Here is a 19,336-nt window from a genome sequence, read left to right as displayed (position 1 = left end):
TACTGAAAAGCTGCAACAGCTGCAAAAATCCAGAAGAAATATTCTACTTGTGCTCAGTGACTGATAAATTACAAGTACAGAACAAAATCCAGAGGACTTTTAAAAAACCAAGTTAAGGGAATTTTTACAAAGTTGGCATTATAACTTCAGAACAATTGCTGAATAGGTGAACAATTGCTGAACAATAAAATAAGGACAGTTGGTAGACTCTTAATCACAGGGTTGTGGGTTTGAGTCCCAAATTATTATTAAATTATTATTAAGACACATTGGGCAAAAGACTCCTGCATTGCAGGGAGTTGGACTCGATGACTTGCAGAGTCCATTTCAAATCTACAATTCTATGAATTCACCACATAAATATTTTGACTGCACAGTATTTTACATGGCCTTACTTAAATTCCAGTCAGAAATAGTGTCATCGTCATCCAGCTCATCCTCTTCCTCTTCCTCCTCTTCAATGCCATCTTCCTCGTGCTGCTGTGCTACCGTCCGTGAACGGTGAAAGCGGGGCCTTATATCTTGCTCACTATCTGGGATAGCTTCATCTTCTTCAACATCTCCCTGTAATCAGAAACCAAAGTGGCAAAGAGCCTATACATGCTGAAGTAATCTCAGTGTATTCGTTTTTGTACTATCAGTGCAGAGCTGAGACTTCAACATTATGTTACATGCCCTAAACCTCTGGGCACTGGGGTAAAGTAAAAGTGTGATTTAAATCTATTCACAAGATGAAGGTGGACTTCTGAGTTTACAACATATAAGCACAAACTGGCGTATTTCCAAAAACTGATCTTACTCTGGAAAATACAGCTTGCCTTATATTTTAGCTTCATAGTGCACTGAGTTAAACAATGGGATTGGGTGCAGGGTGGCTGAGTCTTCCCTTCATAGCCCGTGAACCAACAAGTGGGAAGGCTGCAAAAACCAGCAATGTTGCAACAAAGCGGTCAGAGTCCACAAATAACTGAGAGTTGTTGAATGTTGCGTATGTTGCAGCGTATATTGCGCATGTTAAAGGCAAACATTGTAAGAGTATCTAATATAAGGGACAGTGGCATATCTTCAACAAATGAGGGGGGAAATCATGCTTACCTTCAAGAGAATTATATCTATCTCTGAGTATTTCATGCCATTTACTAACACAGGTATCAACCTAAAGAGAAAGGACATGTCTTGAATATCAGCTGGTTTGCAGCTATACATTTTCAATTGCCTCCAATAAAATATGGAGGTATCCAGGAAGCATTCACTGAGGCATCTGTGGCTTCTGAGCCTCTAGCACTTACAGGGACACCCCCCTTCAACCCCACTTGAAAGCATAAGATTTCAGCAGCCTTGCATACATCCCCAGTATTAATAAGGTGTGCCAGTTATCTTCCTTGCACACACTGAAACACCACCAAGGTATACCAATGATTACTCTCAACTATGCTGCCATCAATGCAAAAGAATGTATATGTTTTATACGTGGATTCTTGCCTCTGTTCCCAAAATCAATTTTTTTTTAAAGACGCTGAAAGCATGATGCAAATAAATTCTGAATCCATATAATTATGGAGGGTGGGCGTAGGATCAACTTACTTGGTAAGATGCCGACACAGAACATCTTTACAAATTGGCTGTTCAGCCAAAGTCAGCCAAAACTCACAAGCCTCCAAAGCCACATTTTCATCTTGGTCCTGAGTCCTTTGTAGCATATACTACACACAATGACAAGGGAATAAAATGGCACAGGTGTCAGCTTCTTTGTAAATGTGATCTAATTAAAAAGAGTTTAAAGTAGCAATCCACCACCAAGGGGGTTGCTTACAAAAGTTTTTTTTTAAACTGAAAGTACCAGATAAGCATGAACACCACAGTTAATTCATTCTTTCCCATTGCACTGACTGACCCTTTATGATAATATTTTTGTGCTCAAGCTCAGATTTCACAAACAGCTAACCATGTTGGTAGTGTGTGTGTTCCTAGATTATTCCGCTTCCCCTAGATTTGCATGTTTCCTGCATGATCATTTAAACCAGCAAACACTGTAGATGTAGATTAGTGTTAATTTGAAAATATGTAGTACCACAGGATTGTTTTACAAACTGATTTGCTTGGCAGCTACCTAGTGTTGACATTTCCAAGTCTGAGAAAGTGCATTCTTTACTTGGGACTGGTCACATGTATGAGAAAGACATAAGGAAACCCTTAAGGGGAATTAAAATCTTATGAATAACTAAATAATTTTCTCCATGCCACTCCCAGTGTCCAAAAAAAGGTATTCCCATGATTGTAGGAATGTTTGCTAATCACTGCAAACTGTATCAATATACAGAGCAGTTCATAATGAGATTTCTCCATGTGATCCTATACCATAGCTGCCAACTTTCCCCTTTTTTAAGGGAAATTCCCTTATTCTGAATAGGATTCCTCGCAAGAAAAGGGAAAAGTTGACAGCTATGTCCTATACACTGCAAAGATCACACTGAGAAAATATTCAGACATTTGCATGTGAGAACCAGCACTTGCTCTAATGCCCTGCTAAGGATGTGGATGGAAGATTAAGGGTGGCTAACTCATGGCCCTCTAGATGTTGCTAGATTCCAGCTTTCATCAACTCCAGCTGATGTCCAATGTCCAACAGTCAGAGATGACGCTGGGGCAGGCAAGGGAATTTTGTAAAACCTTGCAGATCACAGCTGAGCCTTTCTGAATCAGGAAATTCACAAAATGTGTTTAGGTATCCACACTTCACACAGAATATGGCAAATGGAGAAACAGCTCACAAATATAAAACAGAACATTTAGAACAATCCTCAACAGTGTATTTGATTTGCAATGGGCAGCCAATACATATTTAATCTAGTGCCAAAAACCCTCAAGGCTAGATTACTGCAATGCGCTATACATAGGGCTGCCTCTGAAGACAGTTCAGAAATGTCAGCTAGTGCAGAATTCTTGCTTACCAGAGCAAGACGGTTTGAGCATATTACATCGATCCTGGTCCGACTGCACTGCTACCAATTAGTTTCCAGGCCCAATTCAAAGTGCTGGTTTTGACCTATAAAGCCTTAAATGGCTCAGGACTGCAATACATCAAGGACCGCCTCTTTCCATATGAACCTACCCAGACCCTGAGATCATCTTCTGAGGCCCTCCTCCGTGTGCCTCCTCTTTTTACATTTCACACACACATGTATGTCTGAACATATGTGAATCTTACCCATTTACTTCTCCCTCTCCTCCTACACACAAAAAACTTCTATCGTGTATTCATTTGTGTTTAATCAAAATTCAAAAAAGTTACCTCAACAATACTAATCATGTGAGGAAGTAAGCGGTCCATTCGAACTTCCAGTAGCATCACTAGAGCCCGACACACATTTTTACGTACTTCAGGCTCCTCATCGCCCGCCAACGCAAACAGATTCTGTTGAAGGGGGAAAGGTATTGTGAATAGGAGCAAACTAAATGGTTTACAGCACCTATGAGGTTTAAAATATGTTGATTCATTTTTAGTAATCCCCGTATTTGGAAGTAAAGAAGTGGACCTAAATATTAATTTTTTAGAATTATTATTTTGCCTTACTCTCAGATTTACTTCAGAGCTCCAGCAGTTTTTTTTACTGTGTTATAAAGATAAAAAGATTAACTTCATTGGGGGAAAAGCATCTGTCAACTGAAATAGACATTTTTACTGGATTAGCTCATATTGGAGACTGGGGGTCTGTTGTGTTTTCTCAAGCCAAAAGCTGTTAGGTGAAATCCAATGTTGCATGAACACACCTCTGCTTGCATAACACCTCCCGTGCCTCCCTCAACCCTCCAGCACTGATTTAGGGGAGGGGGCAAGCAGGGAGAGGAGACAGAAGGAAAGTTCTGTTGTGCACACAGAAGTCAATTCCACTTATGCACAGACACCCATGAATTGCATCCGTTGCATAGCCATGAAATTTCTGCTTCTAAAAGTCTTTTGGCTGGGCGGGGGGGAAAACACTTATGAAACAATTGTTATAGTGGGAATTCTACCAGCTTTGATATCTGCAGGGACCATTTTTAAGTTTCCATTTAATTACTACTGTAGCTCTTCACAAGGAAGGATCTACAGTTCGTGGCTACCCCAAAATTGTAGCCACCTCCTCACCAGGTAAGCCCACTGGCCTTTCTCAAGGGAAGGGAATGTGGGAAGCATACCAGGTTGCCCCCAGCTACCCGACAATGTGGTCTGCCAGGCCAAAATGGTCCTCTACCCCTGCTGTATATATAATACAGAACTTGAAAGCAGCTATTGTTCAAAGTTCTAGGCTCTGCAATGGTTTCACACACTAATAAACTTTACGACTTCACACATTTCATTCTTACCCTGCTTTCATGGTGTGGGAGACCTGCATGTTTGTGTTTAATTTCTATAGTTTAATTAAACTTTTTATCAACAATTTTAAAAGATCAAACTCAGAAAAGACAAGAAACTTTGTGTCACCTACCTCAATAAATCCATCAATGTGCAACATAAGGGCTTGAGTCCTACTGATGATAAACTGATTGACACATGCAACTGCATGGGACCTACAAAAGGTAATATTTTTCTTTTAAAAATCAAATAAAAAAGTACATTCACCACTTCTAAGACTCAAAACAGATTTGAAACTGATGTGTGAAAGAAACAACCAGCTTTTTTTTTTAAATAGTACAATGGCTATAGCATGTGTGTATAGCAACTATTAGCAACCAAAAAAGACTCAGGAACAGTAAAAACATTCTACACCAGTTCTAACCAGGTGTAATCTCCAAAGCATGCCCAAATTTTAAGCGAGTCCAAGGGTTTACAAGATACAAAACATGAACACTGCAGCTGGGATCCAAAGAGGTCTGCATGCAAGTCAAGACATTTATTTTTGGACTGCCGCTCCAAAGTCAAGGCTCTTTCCAAATATCATACACACATTAAGATTCAAGTGTGGTTAATTGAGTAGTTTGGGAACACTAAGATGTGGGGCAGGGGAGAGAAAGAGTTTACATCCAGGAGACAACTGGAAGTGTTTCTGTTAGTATCCAGTAAAAATACACCTACGCTGCCTTAATGACAAAAGTTTATTGACTGGCTTCCCACTTGTACTTGGTAATCACTTGCGTCACAGCAACTGCCTTGGGCAAAAAGAACTGATGCTTCTGGTTTACAATAGTTTCCCTTCCTAGAGGCCAGGTAAATAGCTGTTTACAATGGTGCTAAGCTCCAGTGAAGTGAACCATGCTTTCATGAAACAATGCTGAGGGACTTCAGCAAATGCAAAGCATTTGTTCGAGGTCTCAGAAACTGGAAGAGTATCAGTCAGACTAGATAAACAAATTTTTTTTGGCCTGAAATGGCATTTAAGTTAGCCATGTTTAAAATACCTCCCCATAAAATCTTGCTAACTGAAGTATTTGAAAAATGTGTGTGTGTGTACAAACATGCAAGGTTATTTCTTACCTTATCTTTGGACTGCTATGCTTGAAGAACTGTAAAAACTTAGGGATCATGATATTGAGAGGGCGATCTAATGCATCGCTATCTAAGATTTCAGCAGAATCTTCACAAATCTTCTGAAGAGCTCCAAATGCACCCTGCCAAATAAACACATGTTTTGGTGATTGTTTGAAAATTCTATATGGACACCTTATTATTTTAGAAATCCTTACTCCCTTATCTCAGTACACTCCTATTTAAAAAATAACACGTGGTAGCAATTTCTAGATTAAAAATGCAAGCAAAAGAAAATCCTGCTGGAACCAATCAGTTAGACCTGGCTGCGATCCTGTAACCATTTGCTGTGGAAGCAAAAGATAGATTGACTCCAGGGATGAAGTGGGAAGGTTTCCCCACATTAGCCTTCGAAGTGGATGGAGTGGAAAGCACCCAGCATCTGGGCATCAAAAAGCAGAGAAGTTTTGGCACCCAAGCATCCTGCCTAAAGTCTTCCCAGATCTCCTAGACCTAGAACAACATAGGTTAATAAGCAAGATTGAATAAATGCAAAAAACTGCATGAACAAGTCTTGCTTAGCATGTTCTCTTGGATGTCTCCAATACTAAACAGGAATTCTTTTTTTGTAGGATTACATTGACATGCGAAAGTACATTTGCACACTTGAGTGTCAGGCATAAAAAAACCTGGACCTTATTGAGTGTCTGTTATACAACAATTACCCTGATATTTAAATCAACTTTCACTGAGAATTATGCTATTTTCTTACAGGTAACAGATCAACACTAATGTGCTTGGGTGAGCAGGATCATTTAAATCGCTTTTTGGAAGATTAAGGGTAAAAATAGATTCCTACACTGTTCAGTAGTAATTATGGTTAGATTACAATGCAGTTTAAATGCAATTTAAAATTTGGTTATCTTCTACCAAATGCAAATGTAGTACTAGATGGAAAATAAGTCACACCTCACAGGTATTGTAGTCTTCAGAATCCAGTAGGCTACAAAGCTTTGGTAAGAGGTCAGGCCAATTCTGCAATTCTCCTTTTGAGGCAATGGTTGTAATCAGGATACCTTGGATTTGTTGGAAAAAGAATAAAGTTAACCAACCCATTTAGTATTCTGATGTAAGCATACAAGTGTTAGCAAATAAATTATACCAGAAACAGGAGCAGTCTTCCTCTTTAGAATATTAAACAGAAAGATGGCTCGATCTTTCGGTCTGTGAACAGAATTAATCTGACAAGTAAAGAAATTCCTTTGCTCTCAAATCCATCGTTTTTCTAAAGCTACAGAAATATTAAGTGATGAAATCAACATTCCAAGCAACACTGTTTAACACAAGGCAGATAGATTGTTGGCCATTCCTACAGGGGTTGAGGGAATCTAGAAAGGCAGTGGTATAGCTACATATGCAGCTTTTCAACTGCGTATTTACAGGGCAGTAATGCTTCTACAACTCTAGCTGCAGGCAGCCATTTATGGCAGCATTGGGAACACTTGGAGACCACACTTGTTCACCTAAAGTAAACATGTGAGTACCAAGTTATACTAGTGCAGAAAGATCAATAATTTTGCTCTACAAAATTAACACCAATCTTAACACTGACCACACTCAAACTGATAGCTGGATTTGCCTTATAACAAACCATTTATTAGGTTCAGATTATGGAACTACTATCCCCCTTAGGCAGAGTTGCGAAGTCATTCCTCTTTGGAACAATTACCAGTCAGCTCTGAAAGATCTCCGAAATACCTTCAAAGCACAGAAACAAGCCAAGCATTTCAGACTGAAGTCATTTAGCTACACCACAAAGCTATAAAAATATTCACATTCTAATGAGTGGCAGAGGGAAATAAGAGAACTATCAGTAAATAACTAGTACAGGCAAAACAGATTACACTAAACTTTTCTAGCGGTAAAGACTTCAAAACAACAACTTCCAATGTTGTGGCTCAAACCTAATGTTGAAACCCTGTGCAGATTTACAAGGGAGCAGGGAACTTACTTCTGATTAAAATCCTTGTGATCCAGCTCCAAGATATGCAATGTACTGAATGGCTACATCACAAGTAGTGGTCAAGAGGATAGACCTACTAATATAAATAGCTTCTCTTAAACCATTTGCGGAACACTGATTCATATAATTCTTCTTTAAATATTGTAGTTTATAGAATCAGCTAAGAAAACACTTCCACTTGCAAAATGTGGTTGTGCCAAAGGAAACGTGCTCCTCTCCTACTTCACAGAAGAAAATATGACCTGTATTTGCATTCTGTAAGTAAAAATCCCACCTTGATAATCATACTCTACACATTTTCCTTAAAATGTTACATTTCAAAAGCATGGAAATTGTTATTTATCAACATGGATTGGAGGTGTGGAGGAGACTGAACTGTGGAGAATTCAGCTGCATCCAGCAAAAAGCCATTTAAATGTTTCAGAAGTTAGCCAACCATATATTCACAGAATGTAATCGATTTTAAAGTAATTGCTTCCTTGAAGTGCAAGGAGAAAGCTTTAATCCATCCTCCTTTCCACATGTCAAAACAATGTCACCATACTCCACACTCCAATGACTATCTTCTGGGTAGCAGTGAGTTTGTGTGTTTCCAGAAATGAGGAATCAGCCACTGTTTCTCCTCTTCCCACTAGGCCTTTGTGCAACCTGATAACTGCACAGCACCTAAGAGTTTCATTTGGATCTCTGCTACCTCCTCCCACATTCTGTCTGAAGAGTCTTACCAGATGTGGACCCCTTCCTCCTGCTAATCTGATGAGGAGTTCTTCAGAACCTTGCCCACCATTTTGTGATTATTTTGGTTAGCCCAAGATAAGGTATTGCCCTAATTTTTTTTTATGAGCCAACACAGCTACCTTTACTTTGTGTGTGATTTTTCATTGCAAAGACTTGTAGACAGCAACTTCTTTCTTCTTTCCTGCACTAACATATAACACACTGCTGATTGTCACTACAACCAAAATGTATATGTAGTAAAGTCTTATTTATTTAACTTGTATACTGCCCTTCATCTGAAGATCTCAGGGCAGTTCACAGTCAGATGAAGTTTAAAACCCATTTCAATTTTTAGTCACAAAGATGAAACATTACTTTAACACACATCTTGACCAGAAGCATAGTAAATGGTCAAAAAAAAAACATCTGAAGAAAAAAAAATGTTGTTTTCTGTGAAGATAAGAACAAAGGACTTGGAAACCAATGATATATTAAACTGATTTATGTCAAAATGTCTCACTACGGGTAATATAGACCACAATATTCCAATATTAATTAAAATATTGAAGTACAGTACACTATCCTATCCAATCAGATTGGATTGGTACACTAGCATATTTGGACCTCTCAATTATTAAACAAACAAACAAACAAACAAACACATTTTAAGAAACGCCCTAAAACAGCTCTCCCAGAAGCTTTCAGGTCATTTAGCATAGCATGCAAACAGTTGCCACCAAGAACTGGCCTACAAATACTTTTAAATACCTGCAACTCACCTACAGTGGCTCTGATTAATGGGGAGGAGTCTCCAATATTGTTTAAGCACTCGCTTTTAATGAAATCAGTTACTCCATTAGGAAAATTGTGAAAGTGAGCTTTCACATTATTCTTCAAGATGAGACCACTCAACGACCGTGTAGGTTCATCTAAAATGAAGAGTTTTAAAGAGGAATTTAAATATTTTAGTAAAATAATACATACTCTACGGAAGCTTTAAACACTGCTAATATTTCATATGGCAAAAATTTATCAGGAACACATTAAACTTAGCTGTTAAAAAACCCCAAGAACTTGATTGTACAGTATGAGTCAAGCACTCCTTTACCTAGAAACAGGACACACCAGCCATCTTGTAGCAGGGCTCACAATATCAGGTATAAAATTTAAATTGTTTTATACTTCATGGCTGTCACTAAGGATTAAGGCCTATGGTACTAGAGTAATATCTTGAGAACAACACCTCGCTTTGTCCAGAGTTTATTTATCCTGTGCTTTGTTGTGGGAAGCCATCTGCCCAGAATACTGCACATGGGGACCTTCCCATGGCCTGCCTCAAAATTTAAGGAAAAAGAAATCCTAAAAAGTCTTGTCATGTGAATAAGTCTCCTTCTTAACTATTGTATGGTAATGCCATATTTTCACCTCCAATAAATAAAAAAAGTACAAGGCAGATGAGGGTTTTTAATACACTAAAACCCATCTGAAAAGAAAACCTTTGCTTAAAAATAGTTTCACATGAAAGTACAATCAAGGAATAGAAAGTATAATACAATTTAGACCCTATTAGTATATTTTTACTAAAAAGCTTTCATTTTTATCTTTTGGTCAAATGCCAAAGAAGAATCTGTCTTAACCACATTTTAGAAAGTTTTGACATAGGATGTCTTCATTGCTTCTTTGTCCCCTCCTGGATAATTTGGTGAGCCAGGCTAGATACCAACATTCTAAGAATGAACCCTGTTGCTTATTTAGTTAAACAGAATTTCAAGTGTGTTAAAAATATAGACTTCTGTTGGAAAACATTCCATGATTTGAACACCCAGACTAAGGCTGCAGTCCTGCATACACTTACCTGAGAATAAATTCAATAGAACTTAACGTGTCTTTAGTTCTAAGCAGGCCATGAGTAGGATTCCACTGTTACAGGAAATAAAATAGCCAAGCACAAAACCCAAACTAGAGGTACATTCCCTGCATAAAGACCAAATCCTACCGTCACACAAACCAGTGCTTTTTTATTATCCAAATGCCAAATTTAGTAAGAATCTGGGGCTTGAATAATTTAGCAGGAAATACATGGTTATGGATCCAAACACTGGCCTTTAGAAGACCTTAGCAGGGAGCCTTGCATCAAAAGCAGGATTAGAAAAGAATGTTTTATTTTTTAAAGATGGATGCATTGTTACAGAGCCACTGCTAATGTATAGGGAGCTAGATTACTAAAGGGGGCATAAAATATCTAAACAATTGGCAGAACTGACTTGCACACAGGAACAACAGTAGCTCAAAATAAATGAAGACTAGCAAAAGTGCATAATTTTGTGCACTCCTTTAAGCAGAGGTTCTCTGCTCCCCTCCACAGTTAAAATATCTGTACTATTTAACATCACCATCATTTTATAAATGTTGTGGGGGAGACGACCCTTGCCCTAGAACAACTTTTGCTTTTCTGTAAGATATTGTAGCCATGTAACACTATTACCTGTTTCATTGACATGAACACATCTGGGTTTTTTAGTAAGAATCTTGGAAGCTCCACCAATACCTGTTACTCACAACCCTAACTTAAACAGATGTGCTTGAAAGCAAATTCCATTTATTTCAAAACAACTGATCTTGGCACCACAGCGTAAGGAACATTTGATTATAATCAAGTCTACAGACTGTATTTATGTATGCACTGAATTCCTACGGTGCCTTTCATCACACACAGCAAACACAGGATGATTGTAATCTACAAAATTGCAAGTAAAAAGTCCCCAAACATGAAAAGTGCCTGGGTATTTTTTCTAGTTTTGTGAGTGCTTATTAAAAATGGTATAGAGCTAGTAACTCACCTTCAGATTTTAGCTTCGTAAGAACAAATATCAGGTAGTTGTTGAAGTCTGGATACTGATTGAGCTGTTCCAGTTTCTACAGTAGAGCATTCTGTTAAAGACCATTTCTTGTGCATTGTTTGCAAGTTCTCAATACAATTGAACACGCAGCTGAAACTGTTTTGTTTTTCTGTTTGTTTTCTAAAAGATCAAAACTGGAAGTATAAAGTTTCTAACTACTGACAAAGTGTAATCAGGACCGCAAACACAGCAAGGTACTTCAGTACAAATCTGGAGGTCTTGTTATTTGCCATTTAACTGGCTGTCAATAACAAGGAACATTTGCCACCAACAACCACAATAGAAAAAACTAGAAATTTAACGCAGTGCCATGTGGAAGGCATGTATAGCCATGCCTCTCTTCTGCTGTTAAGAGCCTCCCATACAACACTTTTTCCTAGCTCTCTGTTGGATGCAAATACAATGCAGATCATTCCTCTTCCCTGCTTAGTAGGGGTTTGCATATACAGTGGTGCCTCGCAAGACGAAAATAATCCGTTCCGCGAGTCTCTTCGTCTAGCGGTTTTTTCATCTTGCGAAGCAACCCTATTAGCGGCTTAGCGGATTAGTGCTATTAGCGGTTTAGAAAAAGGGGTGGGAGCGAAAAAAATCGCAAGACTTGCAAGATGTTTTCGTCTTGCGAAGCAAGCCCATAGGGAAATTCGTCTTGCGAAGCGCATCGAAAAACGGAAAACCCTTTTGTCTAGCGGGTTTTTCGTCTTGCGAGGCATTCGTCTTGCGGGGCACCACTGTACAGAAACCATTCCTCCCCATCACTTGCCTTAGGCCTTGTCAAATCCAAAGCAAATGGATGCAAATTAGTGTCTCTGCTGGGCTCAACCCATGAGACTCAAGCAATGAAACACAACTGCCATCAGCCCCAAGCCACGGCAATGGTCAGGGGTGATGTGAATTATAGTCCGTAACATCTGGTGAGTACCACATTGGCAGAAACCCAGTGCTAACTTTCGCAACTCACCTAGATTTTTGCTGTCATTTAAAGTTAAGTTACTTGCAGACTGACTACTGCGAGAATCAACTGATGCATAGAGACTCATTTCAAGATTAAGTGAGCATACCTGTTTACACTATGCATGCTTATACATCCTATAGGTTAATCCCATGAACACCTATTCAAAAACAAGTCCCACTGGGTCCAAGGGAACCTTCTTGAGAGTGATAGGATTGCAGCCTTAGGCTGCAATGAAAGCTACTCACACTCTCAGAGTCACGCTAGCTTTGAAAGATTTGTACCCGTGTCTAGGATTGCAATCTAAATGTGAAACAATGTGAAGAATTCAGACATTTTAGAAATAAATAAAACTTTGATAAAGTATTCTAGTAAAATGCTATTGCAGACAGTAAAGATACAATCTTGTAAGCCCATCCATGGGAGCAGACCCCACTGAATTAAATTTAACTCCTTTGAAGGCATGTATACAATAGCATTGTAAGTATTTTAAATAAATATTCGTATGTACACATATGTACACATATGGTTGTTATAGTTTATCTTACTAACAATGTCAGAAATATGTGCAAGCCATAGAAAACAGTGTGGTGTCGCTACAGGAGTGTTTTCTGTTCTCTTCTATTGAGTTTGATTGCTCCCAAGTTATTTTCCAGTGTTCTTGTCACTTTCAGAGATGCTGAAGAAAGCCAATGAATCTATTTTAGCAAAATTAGTCTGGCATTCTAGGCAATGCAATGTACCCAATTACTCTTCCCTATTATAAAACATCAACTGAGCATACTGCATGTTGATGTATCAAAATTAAGATGGGAGAAAGTGGTCAAACACATACCTATTTCAAGAACCTATGTTTTAAAAAGGTGCAGCTTCACCATCTATCAGCAGCTGTGATATAATACTTCTAACCACAAACGAACCAACCCAGCAATCAGAGTGGGCACAAAACAATAGGAGAAAGACTGTGAACTGCCCTGATACCTGTGGGTATAGGGCAATATGCAAATTTAATGAATAATAATAATAAGAGGGTACATTACTTCTGAATATGGGCTGTTAGCTAAGCCCTTCCTACACTCAAAGAGGTAGGAGGGACATATCAAATATTCCAGTCATTGAGCAATGCTTTGAAAATAATATCTGCTTGTATCTTCCTACTATCTATATAAAAGCATATTATTTTTGGAATTTGTAATTAAGGTTCTTTACAAATAATGGTTAAGGTGCTACAAGGACTCCACTAAAGTAGAAAATTCCTTATGTTCCCACTGCTTTGTCAATGGTTCTCAAAGTGTAAGAACTTCAGCAGAGAAGCCTAGACAGTTGTCAAGTAAGGATCAAGTTTCTCACTGATCCTTTTGCAAGATGCAGGTTGTGACATTCATGTCAGAAAAGTAGTAACTTCGTCCCATTTGGTCAGCCAAAGAGCAGGTCAGTGGCACAATGGGTCAGTGCGTCTGGCGGTTAACCAGAAAGCTGGTGGTTCGAGCCCACCCAGGGATGGTTGTGGACAGGATTCCTACATTGCAAGGGGTGGACTAGATAATCCTCAAGTCCCTTCCTGCTCTACAATTCTATTATTTTCTACTCATAGGGAAATCTACCACCTTTGCTGCGCCCATGGATTGTTGTGACACTTTTCTGCAATTAGGTTCCAAAATAGTTTGTTGTCCCTGACAATAGCCTACCCCGAGGGAGTGCAGATGGGAAAACGAAATAAGCCAATCTAGTGTGACCCAGCATAGGCTCATAAAATTGTAGAGTTGTGGGCGAAAGTCACCCATCATGACCACTTTTTGTAAAAAATGAGATTATTTTTTTTTACATTTCTCCCATCCATTTACTACACCATGCTCAGTGATATTTCATTGTAAAGTACTCTGGAAATCTGAATTTAATGGGGATAAAACACACATTTGTAAACTGAAAATCTGAACAAACCATACCTATCAACCACCAGTTATTCAATCATTTCATTTTAGTAGCACTGTGCTGTCGTACATTTTATGTTTGATTAGCTGCATGCTTTTTACTTAGGTTCAGCCTTCTGAATCATACCCAGATCTCTAGTCCAAGGGAAAACAAACACAGTAACTTTGGACCCTAATGCTATAAACATACATCCGCAAGCTTTGTCTTAACCATACCAATGCACATGTAAGAACTACATGCTTTAGGAGGGGGAGAGAACCAACCCAGAAACCTTTGATTTCATCCAGCCTTTAGCAGAAGTATGAGTGTCTCCTATACACCGACATTCAACAGCAAGCCCATCCATCAGCTATCTACCGAGTCCACAACAGACAATGGGTCTTCACAATGCAACAAAAGGAAAACGGGGAACTAACGGTTTGCAGCCTATTTCCCCACTTCTGAAGGTGACCCTTACCCTCTCCGTCTGCAATAGCGACCTGCCGTTCTTTCTACCTGTTAAGCGAAATGCCAATAAAGCCAGCTGCCTCGCCGGGCGCTATCATTCACACGTGCGCCGGGGTGGCCCGACACGACTCCGTGCCCCGGGGGTACAAAGGACCACTTCCACACGTGTCTCGTCCAAAGCCGGCCAGGTTATCCAGAGGAACCACCGGCGGAGGGCTTGAGCTGGGGGAAGAATTCATGGCCGAAAAGGTCCTCATGCCCAGGCCCGGAGATGAGGGGAGGGGAGATCCCGACACCGGAGCTGCCAAGCCTTTAAAAAGCCAAACGGGGCTCGGCGCCAGGCTGGCAACAGGTGCGAGGCCGCGAAGCCTCGCGGGGCCAGAGCAGGGTCGCCGCCTCCGTTCCTGGCGGTTCAAAGCCCGCGCCACGGCCGGGCCTACAACGCCCCCGGCCTCCGCCAGCCGGCGACCCCGAAGGGAAGCGGCCTCCTCCTCCTCCTCCGCGGCTCCTCTGCCCTTCCGGCGGCGGGGGGCCCAGGCGTTGGGCCCGGCCGGGCTCCCGCCGCTGGTGCCCGGCCTGGCGCTCCCTCCTTCCCTCCCGGCGCCGCCACCCCTTCGGGAGGAGGATACTTGTTGCACGGCTCTCTGCGTGGTGGTGTCCGGGGACTGCGACTCCTTGAGCAGCTGCAGGATCTGCTGGAGCCCCTGCTCGTCGGGTTTCCACTCGTACTCCATCTTGGCGCTCTGCAAAGACAACAGGCGGCGGCCGCCGTTAGCGGCGGCGGAGGAGGAGGCGACGCTAGGCCCGAGCGGGGAGGGCAGCGCGGCGGAGGAAGCGGCGGCGCTCCGAGCGGATGGGCCCGGCCTAGTTCCCTCCCCCTCCCCCCCTCCCCACACGGCCGACTCCCCCGGAGCCCCACGAACCTGCTGCTCGCTTGCGCTCAGCCCCGGCCGCCGCTGCCGCCGCCTACTGTGCGCTGCGCAGAGCCGACTGAGTCACGGAGGAGAATTGGCAATCTGGCTCGGAGAACCCGGCCGCGCCGCACCCCCCTGGGTCCTAGAGCCGCCGCTCCCGCGCCGGGCTGCTGGCTTCTTCCCCCCGCCCTCGCCGAGAGAGAGGAGAGCTTCCCCTCGGACCGCCCAGCCGAGCGCTGAGGGAGAGGAGGCCGCGGAAGGCAGAAGAGGCTGCTCCTTCAACCCGCACTTGTCGCTGGGAGGCCTGCTAATCTAGACTCACCCATTCCGACGAAGCTCTAGGGGGCGGCAGAGAGCATGGGGAGGTGTCTCATGTTATCTATAGTTATCCGTATAGTTAAAGCTATGGTTTTCCCAGTAGTGATGTATGGAAGTGAGAGCTGGACCATAAAGAAGGCTGATCGCTGAAGAATTGATGCTTTTGAATTATGGTGCTGGAGGAGACTCTTGAGAGTCCCATGGACTGCAAGACGATCAAACCTCTCCATTCTTAAGGAAATCAGCCCTGAGTGCTCACTGGAAGGACAGATCCTGAAGCTGAGGCTCCAATACTTTGGCCACCTCATGAGAAGAGAAGACTCCCTGGAAAAGACCCTGATGTTGGGAAAGATGGAAGGCACAAGGAGAAGGGGATGACAGAGGACGAGATGGTTGGACAGTGTTCTCGAAGCTACCAGCATGAGTCTGACCAAACTGCGGGAGGCAGTGGAAGATAGGAGTGCGTGGCGTGCTCTGGTCCATGGGGTCATGAAGAGTCGGACACGACTAAACGACTAAACAACAACAACATGTTATCTAAGCAGACTGGGATGCAGGCAAAGTCCTCTCCTGCCCAAAGGAAGCAATGCCTGTTACCTACATTTGAGAAATTCCCCACCAATTTCCCTCCTTGAGTCTCCCCACAGGCCTAAAAAAAAGCCCCAAAAACGTCATTGCACCGTTTTCCTAACAGCAATTTTGGTGCACACTTAGAATCGTAGAGGTGGAAGGGACCCCCAGAGTCATCTAGCCCAACCCCCTGCAATGCAGGAATCTCAGCTAAAGCATCTATGACAGATGGCCAACCACCCTCTGCTTAATAAACCTTCAAGGAAGGAGAGTCCACCAACTCTGTTCCACTGTCAAACTGTTTAGGCTTGCCATACTGGGGGGAAAAAAGCTCAACAATTTAGTCTGAATCTCCTTCCTTGAAGCCATTGGTTCATGTCCTACCCTCCAGAGCAAGAAAAAACAAGTTTGCTCCATCTTCCATGTGACAGCCCTTCAGATATTTGAAGATGGCTATCATAGCTCCTGTTAGTCTCCTCCAGGCTAAACATACTCAACTCCCTCAAACATTCCTCATAATGCTTGGTTTCAAGACCCTATTGATCTATGCATTTTATATACTCAGAATAAAGTCCAATTTAAGTCAGTGAAACTACTCCCTAGTAAAGGGTTAAAGGATTGAAGCCTTAACCCATGGGTAGGCAAACTAAGACCTGGGGGCCAGATCCGGCCCAATCGCCTTCTAAATACGGTCCAGGAATCAGCGTGTTTTTACATGAGTAAAATGTGTCCTTTTATTTAAAATGCATCTCTGGGTTATTTGTGGGGCATAGGAATTTGTTCTTTTTCTTTTTCAAAATATAGTCTGGCCCCCCCACAAGGTCTGAGGGACAGTGGACCGGCCCCCTGCTGAAAAAGTTGGCTGACCCCTGCCTTAACCTCTTCCTCCCAGGCTATTAGAACAAGTTAAGGGGGAACGTAACCTGAACAGCTATGTACTTCACTTGGGCTTTCCTCCAAAAGGAAGTGCGTTCCATGCTGACACTTTTATCTTTAACATTTTTTACTAGGGATGAAGCCCACTGAATGCAGTGGAATTTTCTTCACAGGAAACCCACCCAGGATCAGGCTGTTACACCTTCACTGACATTATGGCCTAAACCTTATTTCCCTTGAACACAATTAAAACATCTACTGCTTAAAGCCAAATGAATCTATCTGTATACAGACATTAGACTTGACATTGAACAGCAGAAAATAAAGTTTTGGGCTGTTTTTACAATTTTTAAAATGTTTTTGGATTGGATATTTCATTACTGTTTTTTGTATAGTTTTTAAATACATTCTTACATTACAAATACATATCCCGAGTCATATTCCAATTGTGTGGCAATTCCTATTACCACATGCAGTCAGCAACCATTTTTTTTAATAATGTGGAGGTCATATATAATAAGAGTATGCCAATCCGCAGAATATGTGTCTTTTCATTTCATTCTGCCTGGTATTTTAAGTTTAGTAGCTATTTTTTCTATCGGCACTAGTTGCTGGACTTTTTGGTACTGTATGGTTACCACTGCACCCTCTAAAAATTTCCAATATGCATCTATTACCAGCTTAACTGCTAATAAAAGCTGGCTAGTAAGGTGCTAAAAAGGCAGGTATGATAACCCAAAGTGTGTACACCAGCCCAGGAAGGTTCAGATTTGATTGCCCTATTAAAGTTTAGATGCTTCTAAAGCTTTTGACTATGTAGAGTTGCCATATTTGAACATCATCATGATCATTATTATTATTTAATTTTTCAAATAGATGCATATACATATACATGACCCACCTAAGTGGTACTCAGAATATCACTCAAGAAATCACTCATGATATCCCTCAAGTAATTAAGGAACAAAAGAAGAAAAGGCACACTAACCTGGGAACTTCCTCTCTGCCCAGAACGTTGGAGGCTATACACCACACCCCCTCAACAGTATTTATAGGAACTCAAACACTGAGATCCTGCTCTGTTCCAGTAACAAGAAGCCGAAAGCACCAGCCTGAAGATGACGAGTGAGACCTCGTCGAAACGTCGCCTGGACACCCCAACTCTTACACGGGAGGACACCCGAAGACACCAAAACCTGCATATACATATACAATATATACATATAAATGTTCACATACAGATTGTTACAATAAAAACAATAGAGTACCAGCCCTTTCCTTAAAAGTAACTGGCCCTAATTGAGAAGTTCCAAAGGGCTGATTCTGTAGGTTCAGCCTATCTATACTTAAACAGATGAAAATACTGGCTGCAAATTAGAAACCCTCATGCTAAGGCCTCTAACTGCTTTAACACGGTAACTAAAAGCACTTTATAACATGGCTGTAAATATTTTCAAGCTTATAAGTCTTAATGTGTTGCCTTGTAGAAGTCATGCAATATTTCTCACCTCTGCAAAATACCTCCCCCAAGAATCAAGCAATGCATAAAAAGATTTTCTCTGAAGTACAACGAAGAGCTTTCTTCTCACCAGACTATCTCCATCGCCATCTTGAATGGAATGCCATATTTGAGCATCAATGAAGAGGATGGCACAGGGGTAAATTCTTATGTGCAATATTGAGGAAACAGTCAGGGTTGTCTATTGCCTCAACTCTTCTTTATGTTGTCACTGGACTCCTTAATATGCCCCATTAGATGGAGTATGCAAATAAAAGGAATGGTTGTAAATAGACCCACATAATATCAATATTTTGTTTCAACACAAGTGCTCTACCACTGAGCCATAGCCAAATAATCACAGGCAACTGGGCAAAGATAACCCCTCTTTACTGTTTGTGTGCATGCAGACTGTGCATAGAACAAAATGGTGGAAGCAACTTAGGTCCAATAATTTCAGTGGGTCTGCTTTGACTATAACTTAGTTACATACAACCCAAAGATTGAAAAATATTAGATCTTTAATAAAATCAGTATTATGCTAAAGTAAATAAAGATAGCGATCAGCAAAAAGTATTTTTTTCAGAAGCAATTTTTGGTACAGTTTAGGTTCTCGTGCTATGTTATGAAAAAAGCCAATCCAAGACTGATACACATGGCTGGTGATAAAGTACTGCCTATAGCCTCAGTGTGGAATGTGTTACTAGAGTTGTGAAATATTCTGCTGTGCTACTGATGTCTGTGGA

At 41.2% G+C, this 19,336-nt stretch overlaps 1 protein-coding gene across 2 annotated transcripts in view; it reads right to left on the bottom strand.

The window, feature by feature from the left end:
- The window catches only part of TNPO1 (transportin 1), a 32,063-nt gene extending 16,360 nt beyond the window's left edge, over positions 1–15,703 (bottom strand). Inside the window, exons 1-11 of one of the 2 annotated variants that reach the window (XR_014517060.1) lie at positions 15,338–15,703; positions 15,044–15,157; positions 11,027–11,102; positions 8,966–9,115; positions 6,416–6,522; positions 5,456–5,589; positions 4,470–4,551; positions 3,293–3,415; positions 1,585–1,703; positions 1,096–1,156; positions 396–564 (exon numbers count right to left, since the gene is read on the bottom strand). Coding sequence is in view for 1 of the 2 variants with exons in the window: in XM_083465234.1 (XP_083321360.1) it covers positions 396–564; positions 1,096–1,156; positions 1,585–1,703; positions 3,293–3,415; positions 4,470–4,551; positions 5,456–5,589; positions 6,416–6,522; positions 8,966–9,115; positions 11,027–11,102; positions 15,044–15,148 (1,126 nt within the window). In the remaining variant the exon portion in view is untranslated. The remainder of the gene's footprint in view (positions 1–395; positions 565–1,095; positions 1,157–1,584; positions 1,704–3,292; positions 3,416–4,469; positions 4,552–5,455; positions 5,590–6,415; positions 6,523–8,965; positions 9,116–11,026; positions 11,103–15,043; positions 15,158–15,337) is intronic. The other variant, XM_083465234.1, reaches the window with a different exon arrangement.
- Positions 15,704–19,336: the final 3,633 nt, after the last annotated feature.

The sequence above is a fragment of the Podarcis liolepis genome, assembly GCF_965112155.1.
Source record: "Podarcis liolepis genome assembly, chromosome: 11".
Lineage (NCBI taxonomy): Eukaryota > Metazoa > Chordata > Lepidosauria > Squamata > Lacertidae > Podarcis > Podarcis liolepis.
Note: the sequence above shows the minus strand (reverse complement) of the source record. Positions and strands in the feature narration are given on the sequence as shown.